The sequence below is a fragment of the Idiotropiscis lumnitzeri genome, chromosome 1, assembly GCF_059441095.1.
Source record: "Idiotropiscis lumnitzeri isolate Australia: NSW breed Sydney's pygmy pipehorse chromosome 1, RoL_Ilum_1.0, whole genome shotgun sequence".
Lineage (NCBI taxonomy): Eukaryota > Metazoa > Chordata > Actinopteri > Syngnathiformes > Syngnathidae > Idiotropiscis > Idiotropiscis lumnitzeri.
Genome location: NC_142391.1, coordinates 30,290,988 through 30,316,720, shown reverse-complemented (window position 1 = coordinate 30,316,720; position 25,733 = coordinate 30,290,988). Strand labels below are relative to the sequence as shown.

Below are 25,733 nucleotides of genomic sequence, written 5' to 3'. Positions count from 1 at the left end.
TTGGTCTATCACTAACGTCAACTAATTTACTGTTTTAACTACATTAAGATAAACAACATAAAAAAAATAATAAATAAAAATAAATTCCTGAGGAATGGGTAACAAAATAAACCAAAGTGCTAAATAATTTAAAAAGGCGCATTACTGATAAGTTTGAAAAATTCTATTTTGTCACTCAGTGCCGGAGAATCGACTTTTCGTATTTTTTAGGGCAGCAAGAACATTATCTTGGCGTCAATTCTACTGTGCAATAAGATTAAGACCTTCATCTATAATGCAGTTTTAGTACTAGCATCAGTTACTATCTCACCTCTCTGTTTAGATGAAGATCCTTTAGTGTCCAGTAATTGATGGGTTTTGGGTAGTTAAGGATGCAGTGTCCGGGTTGCTGCAGTTTGCGCTGTGTCATGCTGGCGTGGTTTACTTGTGATTTGGGCACGTCAACTTCATTGGTTGGAATGTTGTAAAGAACTACTTTGTTTTCCCAGGACAACCAACTGGTTTGCCATGTTAAGGTTTTGCTGAAAAAAGTTGAAGAGGGCTGATATTTGCACTGTGGTCTGTGTAGGTGGAAGAGTGACGGCTACGCAAATGGATTTAAATTTGAAAAGAACTGTTGCTTTAGTTCCTTTCAGCCTCGTGATCTCAGGTATTTTTTTAAATGGGACACAAAGAAAAATTTCTGTAAAGATGTCGCTGTTTAGATCTTATTCAAGGATCAAAGAAAGCTTATTAGAACAGTCTTTGAATTAAATATTCTTCATATTTGGTGATTTTGCATTCATTCCAACATAAATATCTGTACCAAGCGTCACAAAAAAATTGTTGAAAAATGTGATTAATCGCAGTTAATCATGGATACCTTTTTGGGAGGATTAATTAGTGACAAAACGTAATCACTTGACGGCACCAATTAAAAGCCTAAAAAAATATTCTTGTTTTTTATTGCAAACGCATGGTTCACCAGACACAGAATCAAGCTCATCCTATGTCCATCACAATCCCCAGACCTCAACCCCATTGAAAACCTGTGGCGGGGGCCAGAGAGGAGAGTGGACACAGGTCACCGGATGATTTCGAAAGATTGTGCGCAAAAGGAATGTTTCTTTCTCTGTATTCCAACATTTTGTGAAACATTATAGAAGCTGATGAGGTGCTGTTTTGCTGGCAAAAAGGGGTTGTACAAAGTATGAAGATCAGAGAGGTGCTAATAATTGTGGCACGCATGATTTGGACTTTTTTCCCCAGTGAATAAATGCACTAGAATTAGTTGGGTTTTTTTTGGTCCTATATTGCTTTTAAAAAAAAGAATTTGTTAGAGGCCGACGAACACTGCTAAACCAGTGATGCCAATAAATAAAGAAGAGTACTGGATGCTTGAATACACAGTCGAGCAGGGTATTTTCAATTTTCAAGGAAATTCGATAAAAACACTCAAACGGGAAATGATTTGGACACTGCAAAAAAGGAACAGGGAATTGAACCATCAATCTTACATTTTCCACACTGCCTCTGAGCCAATATCGATCTTTAGAAACTCAGTGCTCTTAGTGCCAATAGCCATCATGATCCAGGTATGAACAAAGCTGTTTGATACTTACAGCGGTGAGATGGATGACTCCTTGGGATGTCACCGGGCATCCCATGAAACCAACAAACTGCAGCTCTGGGCAATGCTCGGCAACCGCTCGCACCGACTGGTCAGTGACCTGGAGAAGACAGGAGAGGAGACGATATTGAGTTCACTCAAGCTATAATTTGCGTTTTGTCACCGATTTCCGCAGTGGTGAAACACAAAAAAAGCACGACAGTAGGCAGATTAAAACAATCTTGTAAACAAGTATTGTCGAGAATTTCTACAAGCAAGTGGGTGCAGACAGCTGTTGTCAAATTCCTGACTAAATGTCAGCTCCATCTGCGCAGCATTCTGGATTGTTTTGTGCTTGACGAGCAGCTGAAGTAAAGAAACCAGAGCAGGACCACAGAAGGAGGGGGGGGTGAGGAGGAGGAAGAGGATAATAGGCAAAACGGCTCTTGTCTGCCAAGCGGCATCGACTTATGATGGATGGACCACTCCCCTTCATTCACCCAGTCGTCCAAGAGTTGGCTCAGAATGGATCGGCAGGGATCAATGAGGAAGTAGACCACTTCCACCACCTTATATTGGATTCATCAAAACAGGTATTGATACTTTCACTCTCAGAAACATCCAAGAAAGATGTGGGAGATTGTCCTCGCCGTGATTCTCAAAGTCTTCTCATCAATCACCACAAGCAAATAAGATGAGAAGAAATGAGGGAGAATCGACTTTTCAGCCTGATTAATTGAGGTCGGAACACCAAAGGACTTAGGGTATCAAAAAAATCGTTTTTAACCACTTCTATGTAAATGTGAAACATTTACTTCTGAAAGTCACCAAAACTAAACCTTGCTTATAGGTGTGTACTATAATACTTATCACCGTGGTGCTAATCGTCTGACATTGCACTTAGATGCCAGATTTCTCTGTCCTCTGTCGGTGGCGTTGAGCTGCAGAACACCAACATAAGTTGCCAAGCCAACAGCATAGTGTGGGTGTACTCAAATTTGAATCTTAAACGGAGGCAAATACATTTTTCAACTGAAAAAGTCATTTCCATTTTGAGAAATTAAAATGAATGGTTGAAGAAAACAAACATGACCTTGGAGCTAAAACAAACATCAGGGAGTATCAGTAGTGGTCAGTCAAGGCCTTCTCTGCTTGCCTAACATAATCAAGAGAGCATGATCATAGTCTTCACATTGATGTCATATTATATCCTAGTGTTGTATTTTTAGGTGAGTTTTAACCCAATAAGAATTCAGATCGCTTGTGTTGCCAGGCAGATTTCATAACACCAGTAGCATGCACTATTCGTCTGAAGCTTTCGGGTACAATCGTGCGGGCGTCTGTTTTGTGTCTCAAGGGGGCTTTTGCAGTTGATAGACAGTTGTGTTAGCCAATCAGATCACGAGTTGGCTACAGTGAGTTTTCTCACAGGACTCACGTTGAAGGTGATGAACGCGTCTTGTGATTGGATACTCACTTGCGAGGGGGCAGTGCTATGCGGACTCAACACACCAGAAAGTCGTAACTGGCGACCGTTCGAAAATGTAAAATACATTCTTGCTGTTTTAAATCACAACGGCCAAAGGAGGGCAAAGTGAAGATTTGATTCCAGATACACTTGCGAGGCCATTTTCAAGACGAACATTTCAAGAGAAGCTAGGTCATCTCACACCCACTAGTGCGTAAGTGTGTGTCTAAATGTTATTTCACCAGCCGTGGTGTCATAAATGATGGCGTTATGAGGGGTATTTATTCAAGTCGGACTTCTAAGTCGGACTTCACTGAAGGCCTACTTGTGAAATGCACGGCCTGTCACTGGCAGGTATAAATACCTGTATAAAACCAAGGAAACAACAAGACAGGATAAAAAATGCAATCTGGTACAGCAAGTAATGTCTATAACAAATAAGGCACTTACAAATTATTTGTGCGTCTAGACTCACGAAACAAAACTTATAATTCGGTGGTTTGCCAAAATGTCCTACCCGTGCGAAACTTCCTACCGGAGGCTAATTTGACAGCCAAAGTACTACTGGGCGCTTTCTTTTTGTTTTGTTTAAATGCATACAGGTAGAACTTAAAAAAATCTCTGAACCAAATCCTAACACGTTGACTGTTTTTATTTCTTTATTTTTGGGGGAGGGAGGATTTCCATTCCAATTTTTGAAAACTTTCTGCTGCAGCGGACAAAGTTGTCCCTGATCATCTTTAATGTCACAAACACTTTGGCTCCAGGACGTCGCAACAAAAAAGACAAGAGTACATTTATCTTTGGCCAAGTCACATGCCGCACGGCTTATCTGGGGGTAAAAAAAAAAAAGAAAACACCGCCTGGAACCCCACTGAAGCTTAAAGGTGTGTTTCTCAAGCTTAACAGTAAGGAGCCAAAATGGTTGAAACGGCTCATGATGGAATGTGACCGCAAGGTCTAGTGGACTACATGAAGCAATGTGACACCACACTACCAATTACATGATGTCGAAAAGAATTTAGCTCGTATTTGCTACCACACAAAAGAAACCCTTACTCGCTAATATTTGCCTATATAACTTCAAGAGATGTTGAAATATGCTTTGAATCCAGGTTTTATGTCAAAGGTATTTTGCTTTTTTAGTACAGTGTGGTGGCCAGCGTTCACTTTGCAACTTCAAACAATCCATTCCATGGTCCAACTGTTGTGAACCCTCGTAAAAAATCTTTAGAAACACTACAGGCAACATGTGGTGTCTTAACAAAGCCATAAAAATTCAAAGAAATGTAATCTTTTTATGCAATCTGAATTTTGCAAGGTACGCTGAGGTCTCGTGCGGTATGCTGAGTAAGACGTTCCGTGACTAATGCACTGAAATCTGACGTTTTGTGCAAATTCAGAGGTGGATTGTTTTAAAATTGTATGACTTCAGGGACATTCAACTTCCACTGTAGAAAATGTGCAAAGCAGCTCAGCTCTTCCTTTTTTTTTAGACAGACTTCTCACAGACTAACTCGCAATCATTGTTGCAAAAAAAATATATACTTTTTCAGAGTGTGTTTAAAACATGTACGTTTTTCCTTTTTTTAAATGGGAGGGAGGGGTTTCAGAGTCTTTAATCATTTCAACCGAGATAAGAGCAAATTATGCTTGACTGAACTCAATAAATTCATGAACAAAGTGGCGGGAAGTTTACGCAGTGTTGACAAAAGTTTGAGGATGCAACACAATTTTTTTCCCCCTGTGCTTAAATCACATGCCAAAATAAATCAACCCCCAGATGAGAATGTTTCATCTTGAAACAGTTGACTATACTTCCCAGCCGTGGACTGATCAAATCGATAAACTGGAGGCACTTAAAAATTCTGCACCTCAGGTTTGGACCCGACACACCACCGACCGGCCTCTCGTTGCAGTCACAAGTGATTATCTGAAGGGGAGTCAGTGCTCCCAACTGGAAAACCTGATGCATATGGAACACGATCTTACAAGGCTAGGTGGAGACAGGGGATGGAGGAAGAAGGGAGCAATATTGTTTACAATATCTGAGCTCCAGAAGCGTGCCCTTAACCAAAAAAACTAGCAGCAATGAAAAAGCCAGGTGCTTAAATCAAAAATGTGGACGCACAGACGCAGCCACCTCTAAGGCTTCTTACAGTATGTGTGTTGAGTCTTGTTTGCCCAAAGAAAGCATATTACACATCTGCAATTATTCTCAGCAGGTGAGAAAGGGAGATTGGTGAAAAAAAAAAAAAGGAATGCACGACGGACCAAGTGGGCATGTACCGTATCAGATTAGGTGTGTACTTGTGTGTGTCTGTCTGTGTGCAAGAAGGACAATGTCAAGTAAATATAGAACCTGGAAAAAAAAAAAAGACTTGAAAGGATTTTGATTTAAAAACATGAAAATAGAAATGGCTACCTTTTGTTTAGAAGCGAAGTGGCCAGCCAAGAGCGGCCAAGTTGAAACCTTTCAGCCGCTATCTGATTTAATGGTCTCCTCCTGAACAAGGTAAAACAAAAACAAAAAAAACAAAAAAAGAGGAAGAAAAGGGAGACTGCAATTGCAGAAAGCTGCAATCATAAAGATGGCTTTTGTGTGTGTCTTGTTGCAAGGTAATTGTGCTGCGCTAGCAAAAACAGGCAGTGTTGTGTGAGAGACTATGTTGCATCTTGCAGCGTGTTCTTGCCTAATCCCATGGAAGCACCCGAAGGCAACATCTACTCCAATATGGACATCGATATCGTCCATCATGAGACTCATTTGACTCCATCACACCGGAGTAGTGGTCATCTTTTTTTTTTTTTTGGCCAATATGTCATCATTTCCTGCCTCCGACACCTCTCATTTAAGAATGTGCGCTTCTGGACAATGTCAAATAGTGTAACACCCCCCCCCCTCCCCCAAGAAATGTTGGGCTATTTCATTGGGCTATTGAAAGATTAAAGTGCAGTTTCCTATGCGTTTGACACTTTAAAAAAGGGTGACTGAATGCTTTTTCCATCAAAACGATTTGTGGGACAAAAGACAACATGTTATGGAAGACACCCATCGTTTTGTCACGCAAAGTCACTTACACGAAATTCATTAATACATAAGAGTAGCCATATGGGATGATTCCATTCTTGGTCTGATGAAATAAAGCATTTAAACATGCTTGACATTCACAGTGTCATCGTAAAAAATGTTTTATACTGGTCAGTATGTGTTTCAGCATACCAGGGTATCGGGCCAAAACCTCGTATTTCATGTGGATGAAATTATTGATGTTGTTTTAGACAAATTTGATTTTTTTTTAGGTTTGATTGTTAAATAAAATAACATTTATTACCACAAATAACAAAAAAGCACCAAAGCTTTTGGAGCATGAAGTTTCTGAAGGGGGAAAATACGAGCAGAGGACTTGTATGAACAGGTGTGTAAACGCCGCATCTTGCATATTCATTGACACAAAAAAAAAAAATACCTGGATGAGAGCTATATTCCAAATTTGAAAGGCGCAGCCTTCTGTGCACACAGCCAGTAAACCGGGTGGTTCATTTATTTGCGTGTGCTTACTCTGCTTTGAGATTTGCACACTACACACAACGCTTTAATATATCTGGCCCAATCCCTCTTTCAAATTTTACATCCCATTGTGGCCCGCAAGACAAAAACTTTGCCCACCCCTGGTCTAGACTCCCAAAAAAGTCACCCAGTAATACACTTGAGCATTGCAAAACAATGAAATGGCGTAATGCTTGGGCAGAAGGCATTTTAATCTTTCAGTGACACGATTGCGGTTAGATAAATAAATGCTTCCAAACACAAGAAAGAGAATTCTTATTTGTACAAAGAAGCACAGTTAAAGCAGTGATGATCCTTTTCAACAAGTACAGATCTGTTTGATCCTATTGTTGCTACTAGTCTCTGAAGTACAATTCCACGCAAAAAAAGCTTTGCAGCCTAAATCCAAAGAGCCTTGAGATGAAAATGCTGCATCTCAATCAGAGGCCACTGAATATAATGATGTCTTTGATGAAAGAACTTTGGTACGGAAGCGCTCTAGTACTGTACAATTTGACAGATTTGCAATATTATGCAAAAACATGGACACAGACGGCATGCCTGAGAGGTGCAAATTGAAGTGGGATCATTTTCATCAAAGTTCGCTACTTTTCCAAGGTAATCATTTCCCCATAAATACTCTCATGGGGGTGATCCTGCGGTGAGCCTTGCACGGCCTTGGAGAGGACACACACTTAAAGACCCATGCTTGATTTCTCTCGCTCGCTCTCGCTCACACCCGTACACACAAACCCGCACACACACACAGACGAAACATTGCCGACTTTTACAAGCCTGTGTTGGGCTGTATAGATTTGAAAGACTGGTGATCTTGCAAAAAATCTAAATGCATACTTATTATCTTCTGTAATATCCGCTGCCTGGAGACAAAGGCAACACGGAAAGTCGTTAAGTTTTACTACAGCGAGGGAGAGTCTCTTTACTGTGCTTCCTCTGTGCTGATGAGCTGCTGTGCACCAAGTACAAGGTTTGCCTGCGTATCGATCAGACAAGCGTCTCTGCACTCACACGCGCACTTTTGCACTTTGCTTACTTAGCGACAACATTCGTCGAGAAACACACTTTCCGCACGTAGATAAACTGTTGAACGTAGCCATGTGGTTTTCTTTTAGGGAGGAGTGGTGTTTATGCGATATTAAGAGGCAGAACCCCAAGATGGTTTACAGTGAGAGGCAAGAGAGAAAAACAATGAGGACTTTGCAGTCTTTTCATATTAGCATAATGAAGCTTGTGGTCTTGGGTGTATTTGTTTCGCGGCTTTAGCGGGCAAATCCTGTCTGGATACTGACGTGACAGGCAGGGCGGTGAGCGGCGGTAGACCGGGCCAAACGAGTCGTGTGCAGAGAGGCGCGTGAATATGAGAGCGCTCTGATCGTATTAAAAGTCCTGATGGGATGGAGGCGGAGGCGGGGGATGAGAGCTCTGAATCACCACTTTCTAATCAATCAATCTAATTAAGCAAGCTTTATGAACGCGGCGGCAAGCCGAGAAAGGATCTGCCGACACACAGATTAATAATGATTACTGAATACCCAGCAACACATTCTATTAACCATCCATCTTAATGCCTGTCTAGATGCCATGCAGAAGAACTCAAATCATGGCTGTTTGCAGGCCATTCACTGAATAAGTCTTCAAAGGAAATTTTTTTAATATTGCAGATTTATTAATTGAGTTTTTTTTCCCCCAAGTGTTACGTTTGGGATCTCACTCTCTTGTTACTGCATTGTACACAGCGGTATGCCTTCGTTACATCTAGGCTAGATTACTGTACTGCATTTTACTTTGGAGTCAGCCAGTCCTCCGCCAAGCGCCTCCAACTGGTCCAAAATGCTGCCACTCGACTTTTGAGTGGAGCTCGGAAGACGGACCACATCACCCCAATCTTGGCCTCTCTTCACTGGTTCCCAGTGCATTTTAGAGTTTGCTTTAAGATACTTCTGTTCTTCAAATCTTTAAATGGCCTCGCCCCATTGCACCTCTCTGAGCTCCTCCTCCCTTACGCACCTGCCAGTTGCTTCACGAAATGCTGCTGTAGGTGCTGAGGACTAAGCGCAGCCTCAGCGGGGGATCGTGCCTTTTCTGTTGCCGGTCCTTCCCTATGGAATGAGCTCCCATTAAATGTTAGGCAAGCCACCTCTCCGTCCACTTTTAAAACTCGTTTGAAGACACATTTTTATTCTTTAGCTTTCGGCTCAACATGAGAATGTCGTTGTTCTGCTGGTATCTAATGTTTATGTGTTTTAATTTGTGTTCTAATTTCCCGCTAATTTATATTACGCCATATGGAAAGTGCCTTGTTCCAGCTCCAGCTGCTGTGAAAAGTGTTATATAAATAGTTGTATTCCGTTATATTGTACCTTGGTACCTGTCTGCCCGACTGAAAGTACATTACAGGACTATCCGGAGCTCACAAGCAACTTATATTTTGCCTCAACAATAAAAGCAAATAAATCAACTAAGCGGTAAATTGGGACACTCGTAATTCAAGGTAACACTGTGCTTAATTCAACTTTTTAGTTCTTACCTCGGTTTAATCAAGATTTTAGAATCAGGTTTTCGTAGCTATGGAGCAACTGTGAGCGAAGACCTTCACTACCCCACAGTGCTCATGACAATATTGTGATGTTTTTGTTTTACATCTGAACTTGACCTAAAAACTTACTTTCCAATTTACTAGATACCCGCCTCAATAAACCTAATCCTTTACTGTACTACTGCCCAGCAATAAACTCCCCTTTCATGACGCTGACAGCGTTAAATTTTTACTGACACGCTTTGGGAGAGATTTATGTTAATTTATCCAGCGGATGCTTTTACTCTTGGAGCAGGTGAGCTGGGTCACACTCTTTATTGATTTTGTTCTTCCCATTTAGAGTTTATGATAAAGGCTTGACAAGATATAAAAATAAAACTCAAGTGAGGTCCAACAGTTTTGAATTACAGCCAGGCCAATCTCAGAGTTTTGGAGAAAGTAGTTTCCTTACTGTTGGGTGAAAACAAATCAAGTTTGCCTAAAAATGGAAACTAAATTATTTTAGATTGTGCTCTTCTACAAAAACAGTGACAGTGTGAAATTAGCTGTAATCTTGGTCCATTTTACTGCTGATATACCTCAATGAAAAGTTGCACATATTTAAACCCAAAACTGAATCAGCCAAAGAACCAACAGGTGCTAAGTTGCTTTTAGGGGGTGGTTACCCAATCATCTACAAACACCTACATAAATAAAAGTGTAAATATCAGACACAATTCAAACATGCAAGTACCCCCAAGTAATGAACTGCTGTCCTCTTGTTCCCACCAAGCAGTCAACCCACCACTACAATCCACTCTACACCATGACAAAAAAAAAAAAGGAAAAAAAAACATAAACCTAGGAGAAAAGCACTATGTACGCTTTTCAAAAATCGAAGTCATGGCTGTGAAAGATGACCGTGTTTGAAAAATGAAACTCCAAGGATCAATAGATCCACTTTTCTCCTGCTGTGGACATGCCAGACACATTCTGGCTCGATGGGGGAAGAAAATCCATAAAAAATTGCAATATCATTTCACATATCTCACAAAACGTTTCTGGTTTTCTACTTGGTACAAATGATATCCCCAGAACAATGATCCTTCTTCAAGGGAAATCTATGCGTCATTTCCACATGCGCGTCAATCCCACATTCCCCACGCACTTGTCAAGCATCTTGTCTTGTTTCATCGATGTCGTCCGCCTTGATGACGCCAGGAGGACTAGAATCTGCATGGGTGATCGCCCGACTGATTGATCGGCCCACTCGTCTGTATGCGCCGCACTCACCTGAAAATTACCTGTCATTTATTCAATCGCTTAAGCTCTCGCTTCCCTCAAGAGTTTCACGCAGTTCATCACGCGCTTGTAGAAACGTGCTGTAGCTTCATGAGGTCCTATGAAATATCATCTTGGGGAGATGAAGAGGTGTTGTTCATAACCAGTTTCCCCAGAGGATCAATCTTACTTTTGAGCATCAGGCTAAAAATCAGAAGCAACTGTGAGCGGAGGCCAAAAGCCCAGCTTTGCTCCTCTAAATGTAAAGCCGTTACTGCACATCATCTTGTAAAAAGTCTCCGATAGTCCTCTTGAGGCTTCGATTCCCTATGTGTTCTTTTCGCAATTCAACAGTTCTTTGTTGCCCATCAAACATAAATGTGAAGCCGCCGCGGAGGACGCCCGGTGACACTTCTTTTCCCTTTAAATGCAAAGTGGTCGCTGTCATTGCGGCACATCAGCGAAACCCTCCAACGCCAGTGATGGATTTTCAAATCCCACCACAGTGTGTTCATTTCCTGCACATATATTCACAGAGGGGCATCCCTTCAATGTCAACCTGCTATATTATTTCTATGGCTCGCTGATTTTAATACATAACACAAGACAAAACTCTCACTGAATGTGCACATTTCTACGAAGGCTCTTCTCCAAAGAAGTTGGGAAGGTTTGCAATGAAAAGTAATGCACCACAGAGTAGAGGATCTTTGGGAAATTACTACAGAAAAAAAATCCTCAAAAGTAGGGACTGAAGGACCTTTTTGTAATCGATGCATAGGTGATGATAGTTGAAATAGATTAATCAATGACCGATACACCAATAGTACTCACTCTCCTCAATGTCCTCAGTTGCTCAATCCCCCACCCTCCACCTACGTTCATCTTTATTCGGTGAAATGTCTCAGCGCTGTGTGGCGATGCATTGTTCATATTCTGGGAAGCATCTATTTGAATGGCCAAAACAAAAATAATATGGCACGTAAATGGACCAATTTAGTCTGGCAGAGTGAGGGAATTTCTCGCAGAGTGTTCTTTGCTACAAACACTTTGAAGATGTCTGTTTTCTCAACCGTTTTGCTTATGATGGCGGGTGTGCAAAAGGGTAGGTGTGATTACAATCCATTTTGAAAAATGTGTGGTGTGTTGCGTGTATTGTGACAGCTTGTGTGTGACTGACAGCTGTGAGGAGAACGAGCGTGCGCATGTTAAGTAGAGAGTTGAACAGCAAGTGTGTGTATATATATATATATATATATATATATATATATCTATACACCTTAAAGCGCTTACCAGGGAACAACGTAGGAAACCAAATCACTATAACGTGTGGTCTCAGTACTCATTTACAGCACGACAGATCATCAAATTCAAAACAATAACGCAAAGCTAATAACCCCAGCCTATATATCTTTCCATTCTTGGTGAGTCTAGCCTCCACTCCATATCAGGTCGTTCAGGCACAATATTTTCATTCTCCTGAGCATCTGGCTCGTACAAGTATGGTCCAACGAACAGAATATCAACAAGCTCCTTTTCCTCCAACTATTCAAATACTTGGATCCCCTCAGATACGTTTGAGATTTCGCTTTCTGGGTCAATTTCTGACTGCCACTTGCTATGTTGAGCTCTGCCATAGTTGCCTGGAATGACGTCACACTTCCGGGTTTGTTGCTTGGCGGGATCTAATTCTGGGAAAATTTTTATTTTGTCAAGTATACCAAATAAAATGAAAAAGAAATGTGCTCTATTATTTGTATTATGTGAAATTACTTTACTTGTGACACCAAAAGATTTAATAGAACTTACTTGACACTAGCGATTTAAGTATGCTTCAAAATACAAAAAATGTTAATGTGATCCATAAAAAACGGTCCCGCCGGTTGGCTCAATGAGATTGTGGCACAATATCCACCACCAAGGGTGCAAACACACAAGGACAGACACACTACATAAAAACAATCCAGTGTCTGACTTAACAATTGAGTATTTTAATATACTTTATTTATTTTGCTTGAACTTTAAGTATATGAAAGTGCAAAAATAGTGTTTTTCATAACATGCCTATGCACTTCTAATATTCTTTTAGAAAAGACAGAAAAGTGAGCATTCCTAAATTCATCCGACCACCAGGTTGTGTGTGCAAGTGTTTGACTGTACTAAAGGACAACATAGCAAATATTGCATTCCGATGCACATTCTTTTTTTTTACCGTCACATGGGACATATAATCCCATCTAGTGAAGTCTAATAAAGAGCAGGCTTGTAACTGGCACTGGAGTCCATTTTGTTTTAACTCATCATTTCCAGCACTCCAGGGTATGGGCGTATTTATTAGCACAATATGCTGTTTACATCTGCAAAACAATTCCAGAATAGCAACAAAACCACAATAGCAATACGCCATCTACCACAAAAAAATCTCACTAGTGCCAAAAGAGTGAACATATACAGTTGTTGATTAATTTCATGGCACTATATACAGTAAGTATTCCGGACCATTGAGGGTGCAGTGTGTCAAAGCTGATTTTCTAGCAACTATTGTGACATTCACAATCCACCTGTAATTGTCCAAAAAAAAGTCCACTTCTTTAAAGATTAACAGGACAGTCAGTACAGAAAATGCATACATGCATAGTTGAATGGAGGTATTCCATTGTGTTCCCAAAAGAAAAATACAGTGCTCGGGCACAAAGCCGATCTATTTTGCAATAGACTGAGACCACCTTGCTGAACTGGAATAGAAAAGCCACTTTGACAAACTTTGGTCTGCACAGCGCTGAACCTCTTCACACTTCACTGCTCCCATGGTAACGGGTCTAGTCCAATCCATCAGTGTGTGCCTGAAATTGACTTAACATTTAAGCTTTACTTAGAGATCAGTTTTATGTCCCCAGCTAATGATGACAAATGGGACTTAAAGAAGTCAACTTGATCATGTGTCTAGATCAGAGCAAGAGCTTATAGGCAAAACTAAAAATAGGGAACAAAAGCTTCTGGAGAACAGCAAGCAATGAGTAACCAATTGGTAACTCGTTTGTTGCAGGGCTAATACCTTGGCCAACCTGGCCTTGTCCAAAGTTGTTTAACCCTTCTTGCGATTAAGATGTGGCATTGAAAAAGGGATGTCATGTCTTTTCCATCCAGAAAATAGAAAGATTGAATAGTAACACAAAGTTTAGAGACATATCAATCTAGCTTTGAAATTAAATGTTTTGTGTGAACCTTGAATAGGTTTATGCAAGTCTAGCAGAGTGCAAAAATATTTCACCTTTTTCCCTGAGCAGTCATTAAAGATAAAATACTGTGCTTTCCATTTTGAAAAAGCAACTCGACGCAGACTGATGTTAAAAAGTTATAAAAGCAAATGGCTGCCTTGTTCAGTTGCAGCAACATCTGGGTTGTGTTGTTTATATAGCTCTCTTTATTTCAGATGTGCTAAATGATTTGTTGTGGTTTGAAAAATCTCAGAAGCCCAAATGTTTATTAAAAACCCTTATGGATCCTAGCGTCATATGTATTAGTATGGGGGGCGGGGGGGGATGCGCTTAGTTGTTTTGGGTACCAATAGTTTTTGACTTGTTCTTCTCTGCCAGCATGGACTTTTATGAATTCTCATGTGGGCCTCTCCGAATCCTTTGGAAGTCAGTAGTAAAAGTACAGTTTCAGTTTTCGAGGGTACTCCTGTACAGTCTCTTACACAACAGGAACCCATCCTCCATTCTCTCCACCTTTCCAGTGTCATGGTAGGCCAGAACAACCCGAGGCTGGCCTGAGGGTACTGGCCTCCTCTGCCCTCATGGCCTCCAGGCATGTAGCCTCTGCCTGCTAGGGATTCATGATTAGAGCTTGAGGAACGTTATGGAGACAGCTGGCATCCTAAATACTCGTGAGGCGCACACACCTCAGTATTCAGGAAGATCTGTAATGCAGATGATGGCCAGGCAGGTGACAGTGCCCCAGGCAGGGAAATTAGAAGGCTGTTACATGTTATGGGTATGTGCAGAGCTCATTCAGGGAGGGGGGCATTATTCATACAGATGGTAAGAGTAGTGACAGGGACAGATATTTGGTGTCAGAGGGCTGGAGCAAAGCTTCAAGTAAAGTGTAAGGGATGAGCGGCAATGCTTATTCCATACATCGCCTTCTGTCGTCATCCACAATGTAAGGAAATCACATTGTCCTGGAGCAATTTAGTCACAGTTCTGAAACTGGCTTTTAAATGGTGCAGTTAAGGACATGTGGAACATTCTTGACATCGAATACAATAACTGCCATATATTATATGGGAGAACTCTTCAATAGCTCCATGGAATAAAATTTCACAAGATAGGGACGAGTATTTGACAAAATCCCACAGTCCAAGGAAAATGAACAATTGCTCAAATGTTATTTAACCAATGGAATGAATGTTCTGAACTCCCATTTGCATGCCAGTATCATATTGAGCAAAATAACGTTCCCAGCACCTCTTTTTGTTGCTGCCGAGAAGTGGTGCACATTTTGCCACAATGGCTTCAAGATGTAACAATCAGGACCACACACTCCGAAAAGAATTCTGAACAATTAATCGATTCTCAAGCTCATCCACAAAAAAAAAAAAAAAAACACAGCACGAAGACAATGAGCCAGAAAACAAAAGCAAAGGTTTGAAGAGAGGCAATGGCTTCAAAGTTGAGAAACAACCCTAAAATCAATTTCCGGCATTAAAAACATGCTGATGATTCTCGAGAGAGGACTACAGCAAGCACGCTCCCTTTATTTTGTGCAGCTGTAAACAAGAGGACCATTATCTTTCCCATTACGGTTCAACTTGACAATTAATGACCAGGGGACCCAACCCATTAACAGGCTAATAGCGAAATCTAATGTGTGTGAGGGTTCGCGTTTCGTGCGTGTGTAAGAACGTGCGTGTGCGTGTATCCATATGCTATTATGTGTGTCACGATGGTGCAGTATCAAGAGTTAAAAGGTGAGGTGTTCTGTTGCCGTAATGGCCCTAATTAACTCAACCCCTATCACAGGTGTCCAAAGTGTCACTATTACACCTTTATTCACTGCCACATTATCAACACGCAAGCTAATTGTACACTGGCCAGGTCAGATTTAGAACGGCGTGCATAGTAATAAAATGCAAGGAAGCCTGAAAGGCTCGACGGTGGAAAATTGACCTTTTGTGCTGTGTTATGTTAGCAATACTGCTCAATCATTAGGTCCACGGGCCTTCAGTAAAAGGTTGTTACAGAATCATCGCTCCCCAGGGTGCAATGGGACTTGCAAAGACAGAGGGGAATGATCCGGGGAAGTCAGAAGGGAGCAAACAAATCTAAGCAAAGACCAAGCGTGTAAAAAGAAATGACAAAAACTGCACAGACGTAGCAGCAAGGAGCGACAAATTGTTCTCATTGTATAAAATGACAGGCCTTGCTCGTAGGCGTCTAAACACGCAGAACACGGAATGTGCTGGGCTGGCATGTGAATGTTAAAAGCTCAAGAAAAATGTTCAGAAGCCAGCATGGAAACATCAGCGCCTCTTCCTAGGTTTTTTATTCCAAGTGCTATATGTCAAAGTAGGGAACAGCTCTTTGTTTTTCCGTCTTTCAATGCGGTTGGTGGGCAATGATGTAATGAAGACTAACAACAACGAGAATGTTGTGGGAAGAAACAAACTACTTCTATTGTGCAGTTTGACATCAGCATCGATTCTTTATTGAGGACATTCTGAAATTTAGCAACATGTGGAAGGATAAATGAAGCGGCGCCATAAAAGCTTGTTTTTAATTTGTAAAATAATTTACGTCGTGTCTTTGACCGTGCATAGTCACACAGCGCTTCTCATCGATCGGTTCAACCAACCCCTATCAATCTTTCCTAAACATCATCAATCTCATCTTCCCCGAGCACATATCATGAAATGTCACAAGATTCTCTCAACGATAAAAGAGGCCGCGGCTGCAGATGTTGGGAGCGAGAAGCTAAGCGCAAACAATCAAACGCGACGACATCCCTCCTCCACGCAACCGCACAACAAACTTCGTACTTGGCAACGGACTTCTCTGTGAGAAAGTGCTTCCCGACTGGGTTGGATCAGAGCAGATGTTGCTCGGCTAATTTTAAACATGTTTGGTATCCTAGACAGTTTTGTTATGTGTGGTCAGACTTTTATCATGTCGATTTGGATCGTTTGAGCTGTCGGAATTTCCCCCTCCTTAAAACAAGAAAAAAAAGAGCAAAGTTTAACCAGCTTTCTAATCTTTTCAGAAGGATTTACTGATTAATGGTGTCCAAGTGACACATTGAATGAATCTCTCCGGCAACTGAAAAAACGAACATTTTTTAGTTTCAAAAGGCTTTTTGTTTGTTTCCTGACGATTGATCTTTGAGGTCTGGCATTAATAAAAGATGCGGTATTATCTCGAACACAGCTTCTCTAACACAACTGGGAGTTATATTTGGTTATTTTGAATGTGCTGATCGAGATCATATCATATCAGTGAAACAATGAATTTAACGGTGATGCAATCTTTAAGGCAATGATCTCTCACAATTGAAACAGAGAACATCTTCATTTCTCAAACTCAGGGGCATTTTTTTTAGCTTATTTCGCCTGCCCAAAGTCACTGAGCAAAAAGCTGAATTGGTCTGGTAACAATAATAGCTTGTTGTTTTCCACTTTCTCGTATGAGCATTTTGAGTCCCTAGAATGCATGTCTTCGTCTTTGACAGTCAACAACAGTTTCTACTCAACTTTGTTGACCCTCAACCACTTCCTGTATGATGTATAGTATGAGTACCTCGCAACATTAACATCACGTCAAACAGGATTTAATCACCCGGAATGGAGGCAGAAGCAATAAAAAAAACTAAATAAATAAATCACAGTGCATACCCAAGTTAGCACAACAGCACACATTTTAAATTTCAACAGCAACAAGAAGACCACACATTCACCCAGAAGACCACCATGCAGTTTTAACGCAACTCTGTTGATATAACAACAATTCACCAGGGATGGACATCAGAACCGAGTGAGTGTCAAAAGAGCAAAAGGGCACACTCCCAAAGTAACGCTGTGTGTGTAAAGGCATGCAAATAATAAAGGAAACCAGAGGGGAGTATAATGTAGTGGTGCGTTTACAAGCAGCGCACAAAATACCATATTACAGGCTGGCTGCTGCAGATTCAGCACGGTAGGAGTTGACACGGAGATATGCTAGTTTAGGTCATCTTTGCGATGAGCCGGAGACAGGAGGACTTGACAGTAGGAGCGTACATTTGCGGAACACTCACTTGTTAAAATGTGAGCAGTGGCAAAAATAAAATTCAGTCATTACGGCGATATAATAATGCTAGATTTTGATAGTTTCAATGCGACAAGCTGAGGAGTTCAATTAGTGCTGGTCTGGAACGTATCCCTGCCATGAACTAGTTTTCACTGTAAGCATGGTTTTCATTTTCAGCACCCCGCCCCGTTCTATTCATTTATTTCAAGCGGCGGTCAACTCAGACAAGACAATCAAAACATAATTTTCCAATCACTATTTAATTGAAACCTGGCCTGAATAGGAGTGGGAAGAATAAACTTATTTAGACCCGCCACAATTCCGATTAATATTAATCTTAGAAAACATATTTTGAATTAAACATAGAACAGTATATTTGTAAATTTAAAAAAATTGTGTTAATTATAACACTGCATCAAAAGTTCAAACCAACAATGGTAATGGAAAGTAACAGCAGAGACAACCAAAAACAAATCAGAAGGCCACTGCATAAAAAAATAATGCCTTTGCTTCAATAATGGAATTGGGATATATAGTCAGACAAAGACCAGTCAAAAGAAAACAAATCTGATGAGTCAGTAACGATGACTCTCTGAGCCCCACTCAACTTGTAGACAACAGGATGGAGGTGGGGCGAGTGGCAGGATGAGGGAGCTCTGGACCCAGAGGGTACAGCATCCAACGTCAGGTTATGCGATAAACCAAAAGACTGACATAAATTATTAACACACAATACTGGTTGATCAGGGTATCAACATGCTCACACAAGCAGAAGTTGCAGGCATTCTTGGCATTTCATAATTAATGCAGTGAGGGTAAGACTTGATGCCACGCTACTGTACGACTGTGAACATCTTTGAATACTTCTCATTCATAGAACCACACTAAACACACTTGGCACATAAACGGCATTGGATAAAAACTTTGCTTTGGTCTTACAAGTGACGGGAAGCTAAATGTGACAATTCGACTAAAAAGGAATTCTCACACATCAAACAGGGCTCTCCCTTTGTGAATTTCAGAGCCGGAGCAGGCTGGGTATCGCCCTGCGGTGAGAAGAGGCACCAGGGAATTGAACAGACAAATTTGCACACTCGGTGGTGAGTCAGAGACGGAAGAGGTCAGCTTCTTCCAATGGTCGTTGATTCAGAATCCCATAAGTGTCCGAGGGCATTAGCAACATTGAAGTAGAGAGTCAGTAGCGCTAACACGGTGTGAGGTTGAAAAAAATTTATTCAATACCAATTGAAAAAAGTTCTAATGAGACTGATTTAGCACTGCTGTGCCGGCCTTAGAGTGCATCATTGTCACATTGTGGAAAAATTCAGCGACAACAAATTTCAGACACGACCACAGCATTAAAGACCAGACAGAAAGGTTTGATTTCTGACGATTTTGACACCTAATTATGTGGGTTTTCTTTGCTTTTTTTTAACCATTCAAATTTACCAGCATTGTAACAATTCGGAAAAAAATGTTTACTTTTGTGTTTGGAGACGTTTTGGTCACTTTGACCATGAATTACACCAGAATGTACAAAGTAACAGATTGTTCCTTTGTCTTTGTTCTTTCCTTTCATTTCAAAAGTTAAAATAAAATTGGTGAAGTAAATTAGACAATTAGAGAGACTAAAATTATTGTATTATATCTAGTTTTGGGATGTGCTCGAGGAATGGACTGATAAAGATTACAAGCATTAGATGTGCAAGAAATAGAAACGCTTCTCAAAGAGAACAAAGAAACCAGAACTAAAAGTGGGGTTAAACGTCTCTTCTTGTGTTTTTTCACCTATAAGGGAAATGTGGAGTAGAAGCGAGCATTGTCAGAAACACCAAATTATGTCTGTGTGCCAAGGAATTTTAGCCTGCCAAAATCCCTCTGGAATAAAGTCCTTGACCCACATATCAAACTATAGCAACTTGCAATTTATTTGATTAGTAATGAGCAGCAATGATTGAGGATTATCTGGGATTGCCTTGCTTAGGTTTTAGAAATAGCAGTTTTGGAATAAATTTCTTAGCATTATTGACATCATTGCAAAGAAAAAATTGCTCTACACAAATTTACCATCTTGTTTTTTTACTATCCTACGACTTGACATTGACACCAGTACCCTCTTCTATTATGTGGCTTCTTGGGGGCTCCTAATCACAATGGCAACAGGAGAGACAGCAACAGTGCCCTGGTCCCTACTTGAGGTGATGAGTGGAGTGTGACAAGTGGAGAAAATATGAATTATCAATGTGCCGTGAGCAAATGGAAAATTATTTTTTCATGGTGATTGTGTGATGTCTGATTCAGGATTGTAATATTGAATTATTAATCCCTTCAACAGAATGAATATTTGATATGCGCAATAAAAAAAGAACAAGAGTTTGGGGTGATTTGAGGGACGTGGAGGAAGGTCGCTGTTCAGTCAGAAGACAAAAGTCACTTGAAGTGCAGATAATTAAACTGACGGAATTAATACAAAGAGAGCAATTATCAGATATTTAATTTGGGCAATATTAAGATGCTTTATTTTGCCTTTAACCACTACTTAAGAGATTTTCAAGTTTCTTCTAAATTACAAACAAGTAGACCAGTAGGCATACATTTTTTTTGGGGGGGGGGTTGTTTTTGTTTCTTTTTTTTTTTTTTTTTTAAAAAAAGCACAGATGGCACTCTGTAACTAACTTATTGGTGACGACATCAAATGCTAAGGCCTAACGCCTGCATATGAGCTTGTTTTTTTGTTTTTTTTTTGGGGGGGGGGTTCCATTTACAAGAAGGAAACAACTGCTCCTTCAAGACAGATCCTCTGGAAGTGCTCAAGTAGGACCATCGAATCTCAGATGAATAGGTAATAGGAATGTCTGCGGGGGGTTGCAGCTTGTGAAGGACGACACTAATAAATACTAACAAGGTCATTATTTTGTTCTCATCCATCTCTAGTGCCAGTCAAAAAAATATGTATGCAACACCACTCAAATATTTTAGAGAAGATAAGATACTGGTGAGAATGAATGAATGAATGAATGAATGAATATATATATATATATATATATATATAAAAACTTTAAATCAGAGATGGCTTTATGTGTCCCTAAATGTATTTTTGTCAATTATTTGAAAAACGTCTGCCTTTTTTAGCACATCGGGTTTGTGAGGCATTTAGATTGTCTAAATTTGACTTGTTAAAACTTGTGTAATATTCCATAAATATAATAAGTAATAATAATATAATAAAAAATAAATCAGCTGATTTACAAAAAAAATCATTTGTAAGATGCATCTCAAGGCACCACTGTACAAGGATCTGCCAAGAAAGTGTGTGGACCGTCAAAAACGGGGTGACAGAAAAATAGACTTTTGGGTTTAAACCGTGTCGGTTTGGAGAATTTAAAAGGATATCATTTCATCGTACCAATAAAGAAGAACTTTGTCCTGCTCAAAGACACATTTCACCTTGTCAAAAACTGAATGTAGGACATCATTGTGTTCCCTGCAGCTACAGGTTACCTAAAAATAACATTACAAAATGGTCATTTTTGAAAGCACCCATAGCCTATTGAGGCATACTGGGAGATGTACTCAATTTAAATTATCCCTGATCCCATGTTGCTACATCAAGTCTCAAGTTACGCAACTAACACAATACGTTTTAAGAGCTTTTCTTCTATACATGAGTAGGCTAAAGTGCAGATATCGCGGCAGAGCAAAACAAAGGAAGAAGAGGGAAATATGAAGGAAAGACAGGAGCGAGAAGAGTCTAAACAAGGAGAAATTACCATGAAGGAGTAATCAGTGGCTAAAAGCTTCCCCCCGCTGACTCTAAGTGCTATTTGGGAAAGGGCAGAATTGTAGGAATAAAAGGATGTGAAAAATGTGTGTGGCCACATTGAGTCTGTGCTGAAGACTGAGGAGGCAGAACCACGCTGATGAACAGGAGAAAAAAAAGGCAGAGGTAAAAATGAGTGAGTGATTGAAGAGACTAGAAGTAAGGGATGAGGGGAAATTAGTTTCAAGAGAACTCCAGCAGGGGCTTTCTGGCTATTTCTACGTCGTCCTGTCCTATTAGTGCTTCACTTCCGGCTGTCCAAACACCACTGAAGCTTAATAAAGCCTGAACTCAGTCGCACACTTGATGGTTGAAAATGGTTGGAAAGGGGTATTTCCTCTGGGCTTTTAACAATGACCTCCAAACACCACCACCTCACTCTGCCAACAAGCCGGAAACTTTAATGGAGACCATTTGGATTTTTTCCCCCCCCTTTCTTTTTTGGACGATTTGGTGAACGGGCTATTTGGCGCCACCACCTCATTTTTTCCACCCATTTTGAGGGGAATGGGCAAGCACAACATGAACCTGAACCTGGAAGTCTTCGTATGTGTATGTGTGTTGTGAGAGGCGGGCTGCTGTGCCGGCGCAGTCTAGTGTCTGAACAATTTTAGCATAAAGATTGAAATGCAGTTGAGTGAATACTTCTGCTGGAATGCTGGTAGCCAAAACGCCACTTTAAAGCACACGTGAAAAGATGGCGTTGTTTGATGGAGCATGAAACAATTAGGCATTATCCAGAAAAAATAACTCATGCGAGGGTTCAGGACGAAAAATGTCAAAAACCAGAACACTTTGGCAGACAACAGAGGCAAAAAAAAAACAAAAAAAAAACCTAAGAGCTGTGTAGTGAAAAGCGCTGACAGTTACTACCTCGGGTAAACCTCCAACTTTCAATAGTGAGTTGAAAATTGGGCTGTTTTAGAAGTAACCTGAACTTTGGCCTTCAAAATATCTTTGGCCCAATCTGCTTCCAAATGGCGCTTGCTTTGACCGAAGACAAATACAGAAAAAAAAAAAAAAATCAGCATTTTTTTTCTGTGAGGAGCTGCTCTCAAAAGTTCCATGTTGATAATGCTTGGTTCAGTTCGATAATTAACTAATTCATTGATTCGTTTATTAAAAACATTACAGTTATATTTTCATTGCTACTCATTGGATAATTTCAGCCATTTTTCCACTTCTTTGAGGTGTCACCTAGACCGAGTAGGATGCAACTTGATTTTGGTGTTAATCCCTGGTCCTAAACCATTTCATGAACATTTGTTGTCAATGAGATTTTCCGCAATTCCTTTGTTTATGACTAAAACAAATATGCATGAAATCAAGGGTCTGATTATATGAACAAAACAAATGATACAAAAAGATGAATCCAACAAAGATTAAGTGATCAAAAAAGGTCAGATGGGTGATGCGAGAAATGATGTCAAACTATAAATACGGAAACCTCGCAGTCATAGCACAGACACCGAAAATACAGCCGGTGCCACCGAGACTGTAAAGCGTCTAATTGAGCCTTAAGGGTCCATGACATATGGGATGAGTGTGTGCTATGTTGGCAAAGGTGCGGGACACAATTTCTCATTGACGTGTGAACATCCATCACGGAATACTGGGATGTTTCATGTCAAGTGGGACTGACCTGGGAGCTAAAACTTCATGTCAGCTTTGTACTATGACTGCTCCCTTGTTTTGAGGCTTTAAAATTATGGCTGTACTTGTGCTTTCTGCACAAATACAAAGAGTACAATGCTTTTATTAGAGAGGGCACAGGGATTGTACAAATGTGTTTTTATCATGATTGGGGAGAAACAAATCCCCGAGTAAATTGAGTACTTGGGTTGGAAAAAAAAAACCTTTCATATTTCACTTTCAACTTTTCAGCACTTTCGGCAGGGTCCTCGAGGGTGCACGGGAGTTCGCCCAGCCAGTCTACATGAGTTTTGTGGACTTGGAGAAGACGTTCGATTGTGCCCCTCGGGGATCACTGTGGGGTGCGCTTCGGGAGTACCCACTAATACGGGCTGTTCAGTCTCTGTACCACCGATGTCAAGAGTTTGGTCCGCATTGTTGGCAGTAAGTCGGATTTGTTTCCAGTGTGGGTTCGACTGCGCCAAGGCTGCCCTTTGTCAACAATTCTGTTCAGAATTTTTATGGACAGAATTCCTAGGCGCAGCCGAGGCAATGAGGGGGTCCGGATTGGTGGCCTCAGTATTGCATTTTTTCTTTTTGCAGATGATGCAAAGTATGACGTTGCAAAATAACGTGCATTTTTCCAAAGTGAGAAAAGCCACAGGAGTAAAGTTGTATTTTTTCCAATATTTTAATAACATTTTGACTCACAACCCTTAACTGGGTTTTTAAACATCAACATAAATAATACACAGTGCCCACTGTCTAAAATGATATCAGGGAACCACCAAGGCATCAATTAACATGGAAAAGATGGGTGGAAAGCAGCTAATCAAGATTTGGTATAGTATATATAGAAAGTATAAGCTGCAGCATTGTGTTTGGAAATTGTTCTTTTTCCTCAAACATTCTTAGCAAAGCTCTATTAAAATACATCCAATTTGTGTGTCTGTATTATGGACTAGTTCTTAATTAATTAATGGTTTTTTTTTTCATCAGACACCCTTTGTATAATTTTTGTGTCGACAAGTACTAGTCACCATGCAGACAGGTTGTATGCCAATGCAGACACTTGGAATACATGAGCTACAACTAACGAGCAATATTTCATCTTCAAACATACTGCGAGAATAGAGGCGGAACTCTGATGCGAATTATAACGGCAAACATGAGCGAAAAGCCAATAGAGGAAGTCAATATTTTACTACTTGGAAATGCGTGTATTAAAAACGTGTGCGTATGAAAATGGGTGTGCATTTTAAGTATGTGGTCAGTCAGATCCAGAAAATAGGGAAGGGAAAAAAAATTAATGAGACAGACCTGCTAGGGCAAAGATGAAGAAACTCCATTTAGCAGTCTGTCAAGGTCTCCCTTCTTGAAGCAAACCCACTATTTCCTTCCAAAAAAATAGAGCTGCTTAAAAATACCTAATGTCATTGGGTTTGCACTTCGTGGCTCATTATTCTCACCAGCCTTCCACGGAAAAAAAACCTGGGATGCCAAACAAGCCTCATTTAAGACATGTACATTTTAAATATAAGACAATTAACATCCTGTAATAAATCGACGACACGACTACCCACAGAATGACGTTAAGCATTAGTTGCGATCAATGCAGACATGGCGAACATAAAGAGAGAGAGGCACATCCACTTCTTTAAGTACTTACACTTTGCACAACACATAAACAGGTCCATTATACAATCATCCCCCAAACACAAACTTTGAAAGCTAGTTCATAAAACCAAGATGGTACTAAAAGAATTGCAGTCAGACCTTCCTCTCAGGTCTGTTTAACTCAGCCTCTTACGAACAGCGCAAGTCGCGACACTTTGACACGTCAGCCACAGCAATGACGGGGGAGACCAGTCCAAGTATTCAACTACGAACAATCTTTCATTGAAAAGCAAATATTTGTGGCGACAATGTTTTCTATATTACTGTAATAAAGATTGTAAAAACACTGAGTTGTCTCTAAGCAGAGCACGAGCAAGTAATGTAGAATACAAGCTTTTCTAAATATTGTGTTAACGACCAATCATGGCACAGATTCAGAAAACAAGTAAGCAATGATCGGTCATCACCTGTGCCATGAGCAAATGTGATGTCATTTTCAATCGCCAGAAGTGACAAAATGGCATAATACCATCATCTATGTAGCTCTGCTCACTTCCACATTTCCTTATTCTCATACAAATCAGCCACGGAGAGGTTAACCCTTTTGATATGTTGAAGGGGTCATAGGTAGGGGTCCCCGCATGAATTTACGTGCCAATTGATCTCCGTTTTGGGATGTTATAAGCAATGAAAGTACAATGATTTCCAATGGAGAGTTTGTAATCGGTCCCTTTAGTGACTCTTGTAGTACCATGGGGAGAGTGGAGGAGGGCGTGGCCAAGAGTCATAATTTATTTTCTAATTACTCCAAAATGAATAGATAAAAAAGAAAACAGAGCTAATTTCAGTTTCCTGGTCAAAAAAAATATAAACTGAGCTTGTTAGTGAAAAATGGGCCATCTGGGATCTTGTCCTCCTTTAAGTATTTATTGCTTTCTCCCTTAAAACATTAATTGCATCT

General features: G+C 40.4%; 1 protein-coding gene across 3 annotated transcripts in view; it reads right to left on the bottom strand.

The window, feature by feature from the left end:
• Nucleotides 1-25,733, bottom strand: part of fbxl17 (F-box and leucine-rich repeat protein 17) — a 195,785-nt gene that overhangs the window by 125,945 nt on the left and 44,107 nt on the right. For all 3 annotated transcript variants that reach the window (XM_088294826.1, XM_088294833.1, XM_088294816.1), the window contains exon 7: nt 1,602-1,709. In XM_088294826.1, coding sequence (XP_088150952.1) covers nt 1,602-1,709 — 108 coding nt within the window. The remainder of the gene's footprint in view (nt 1-1,601; nt 1,710-25,733) is intronic.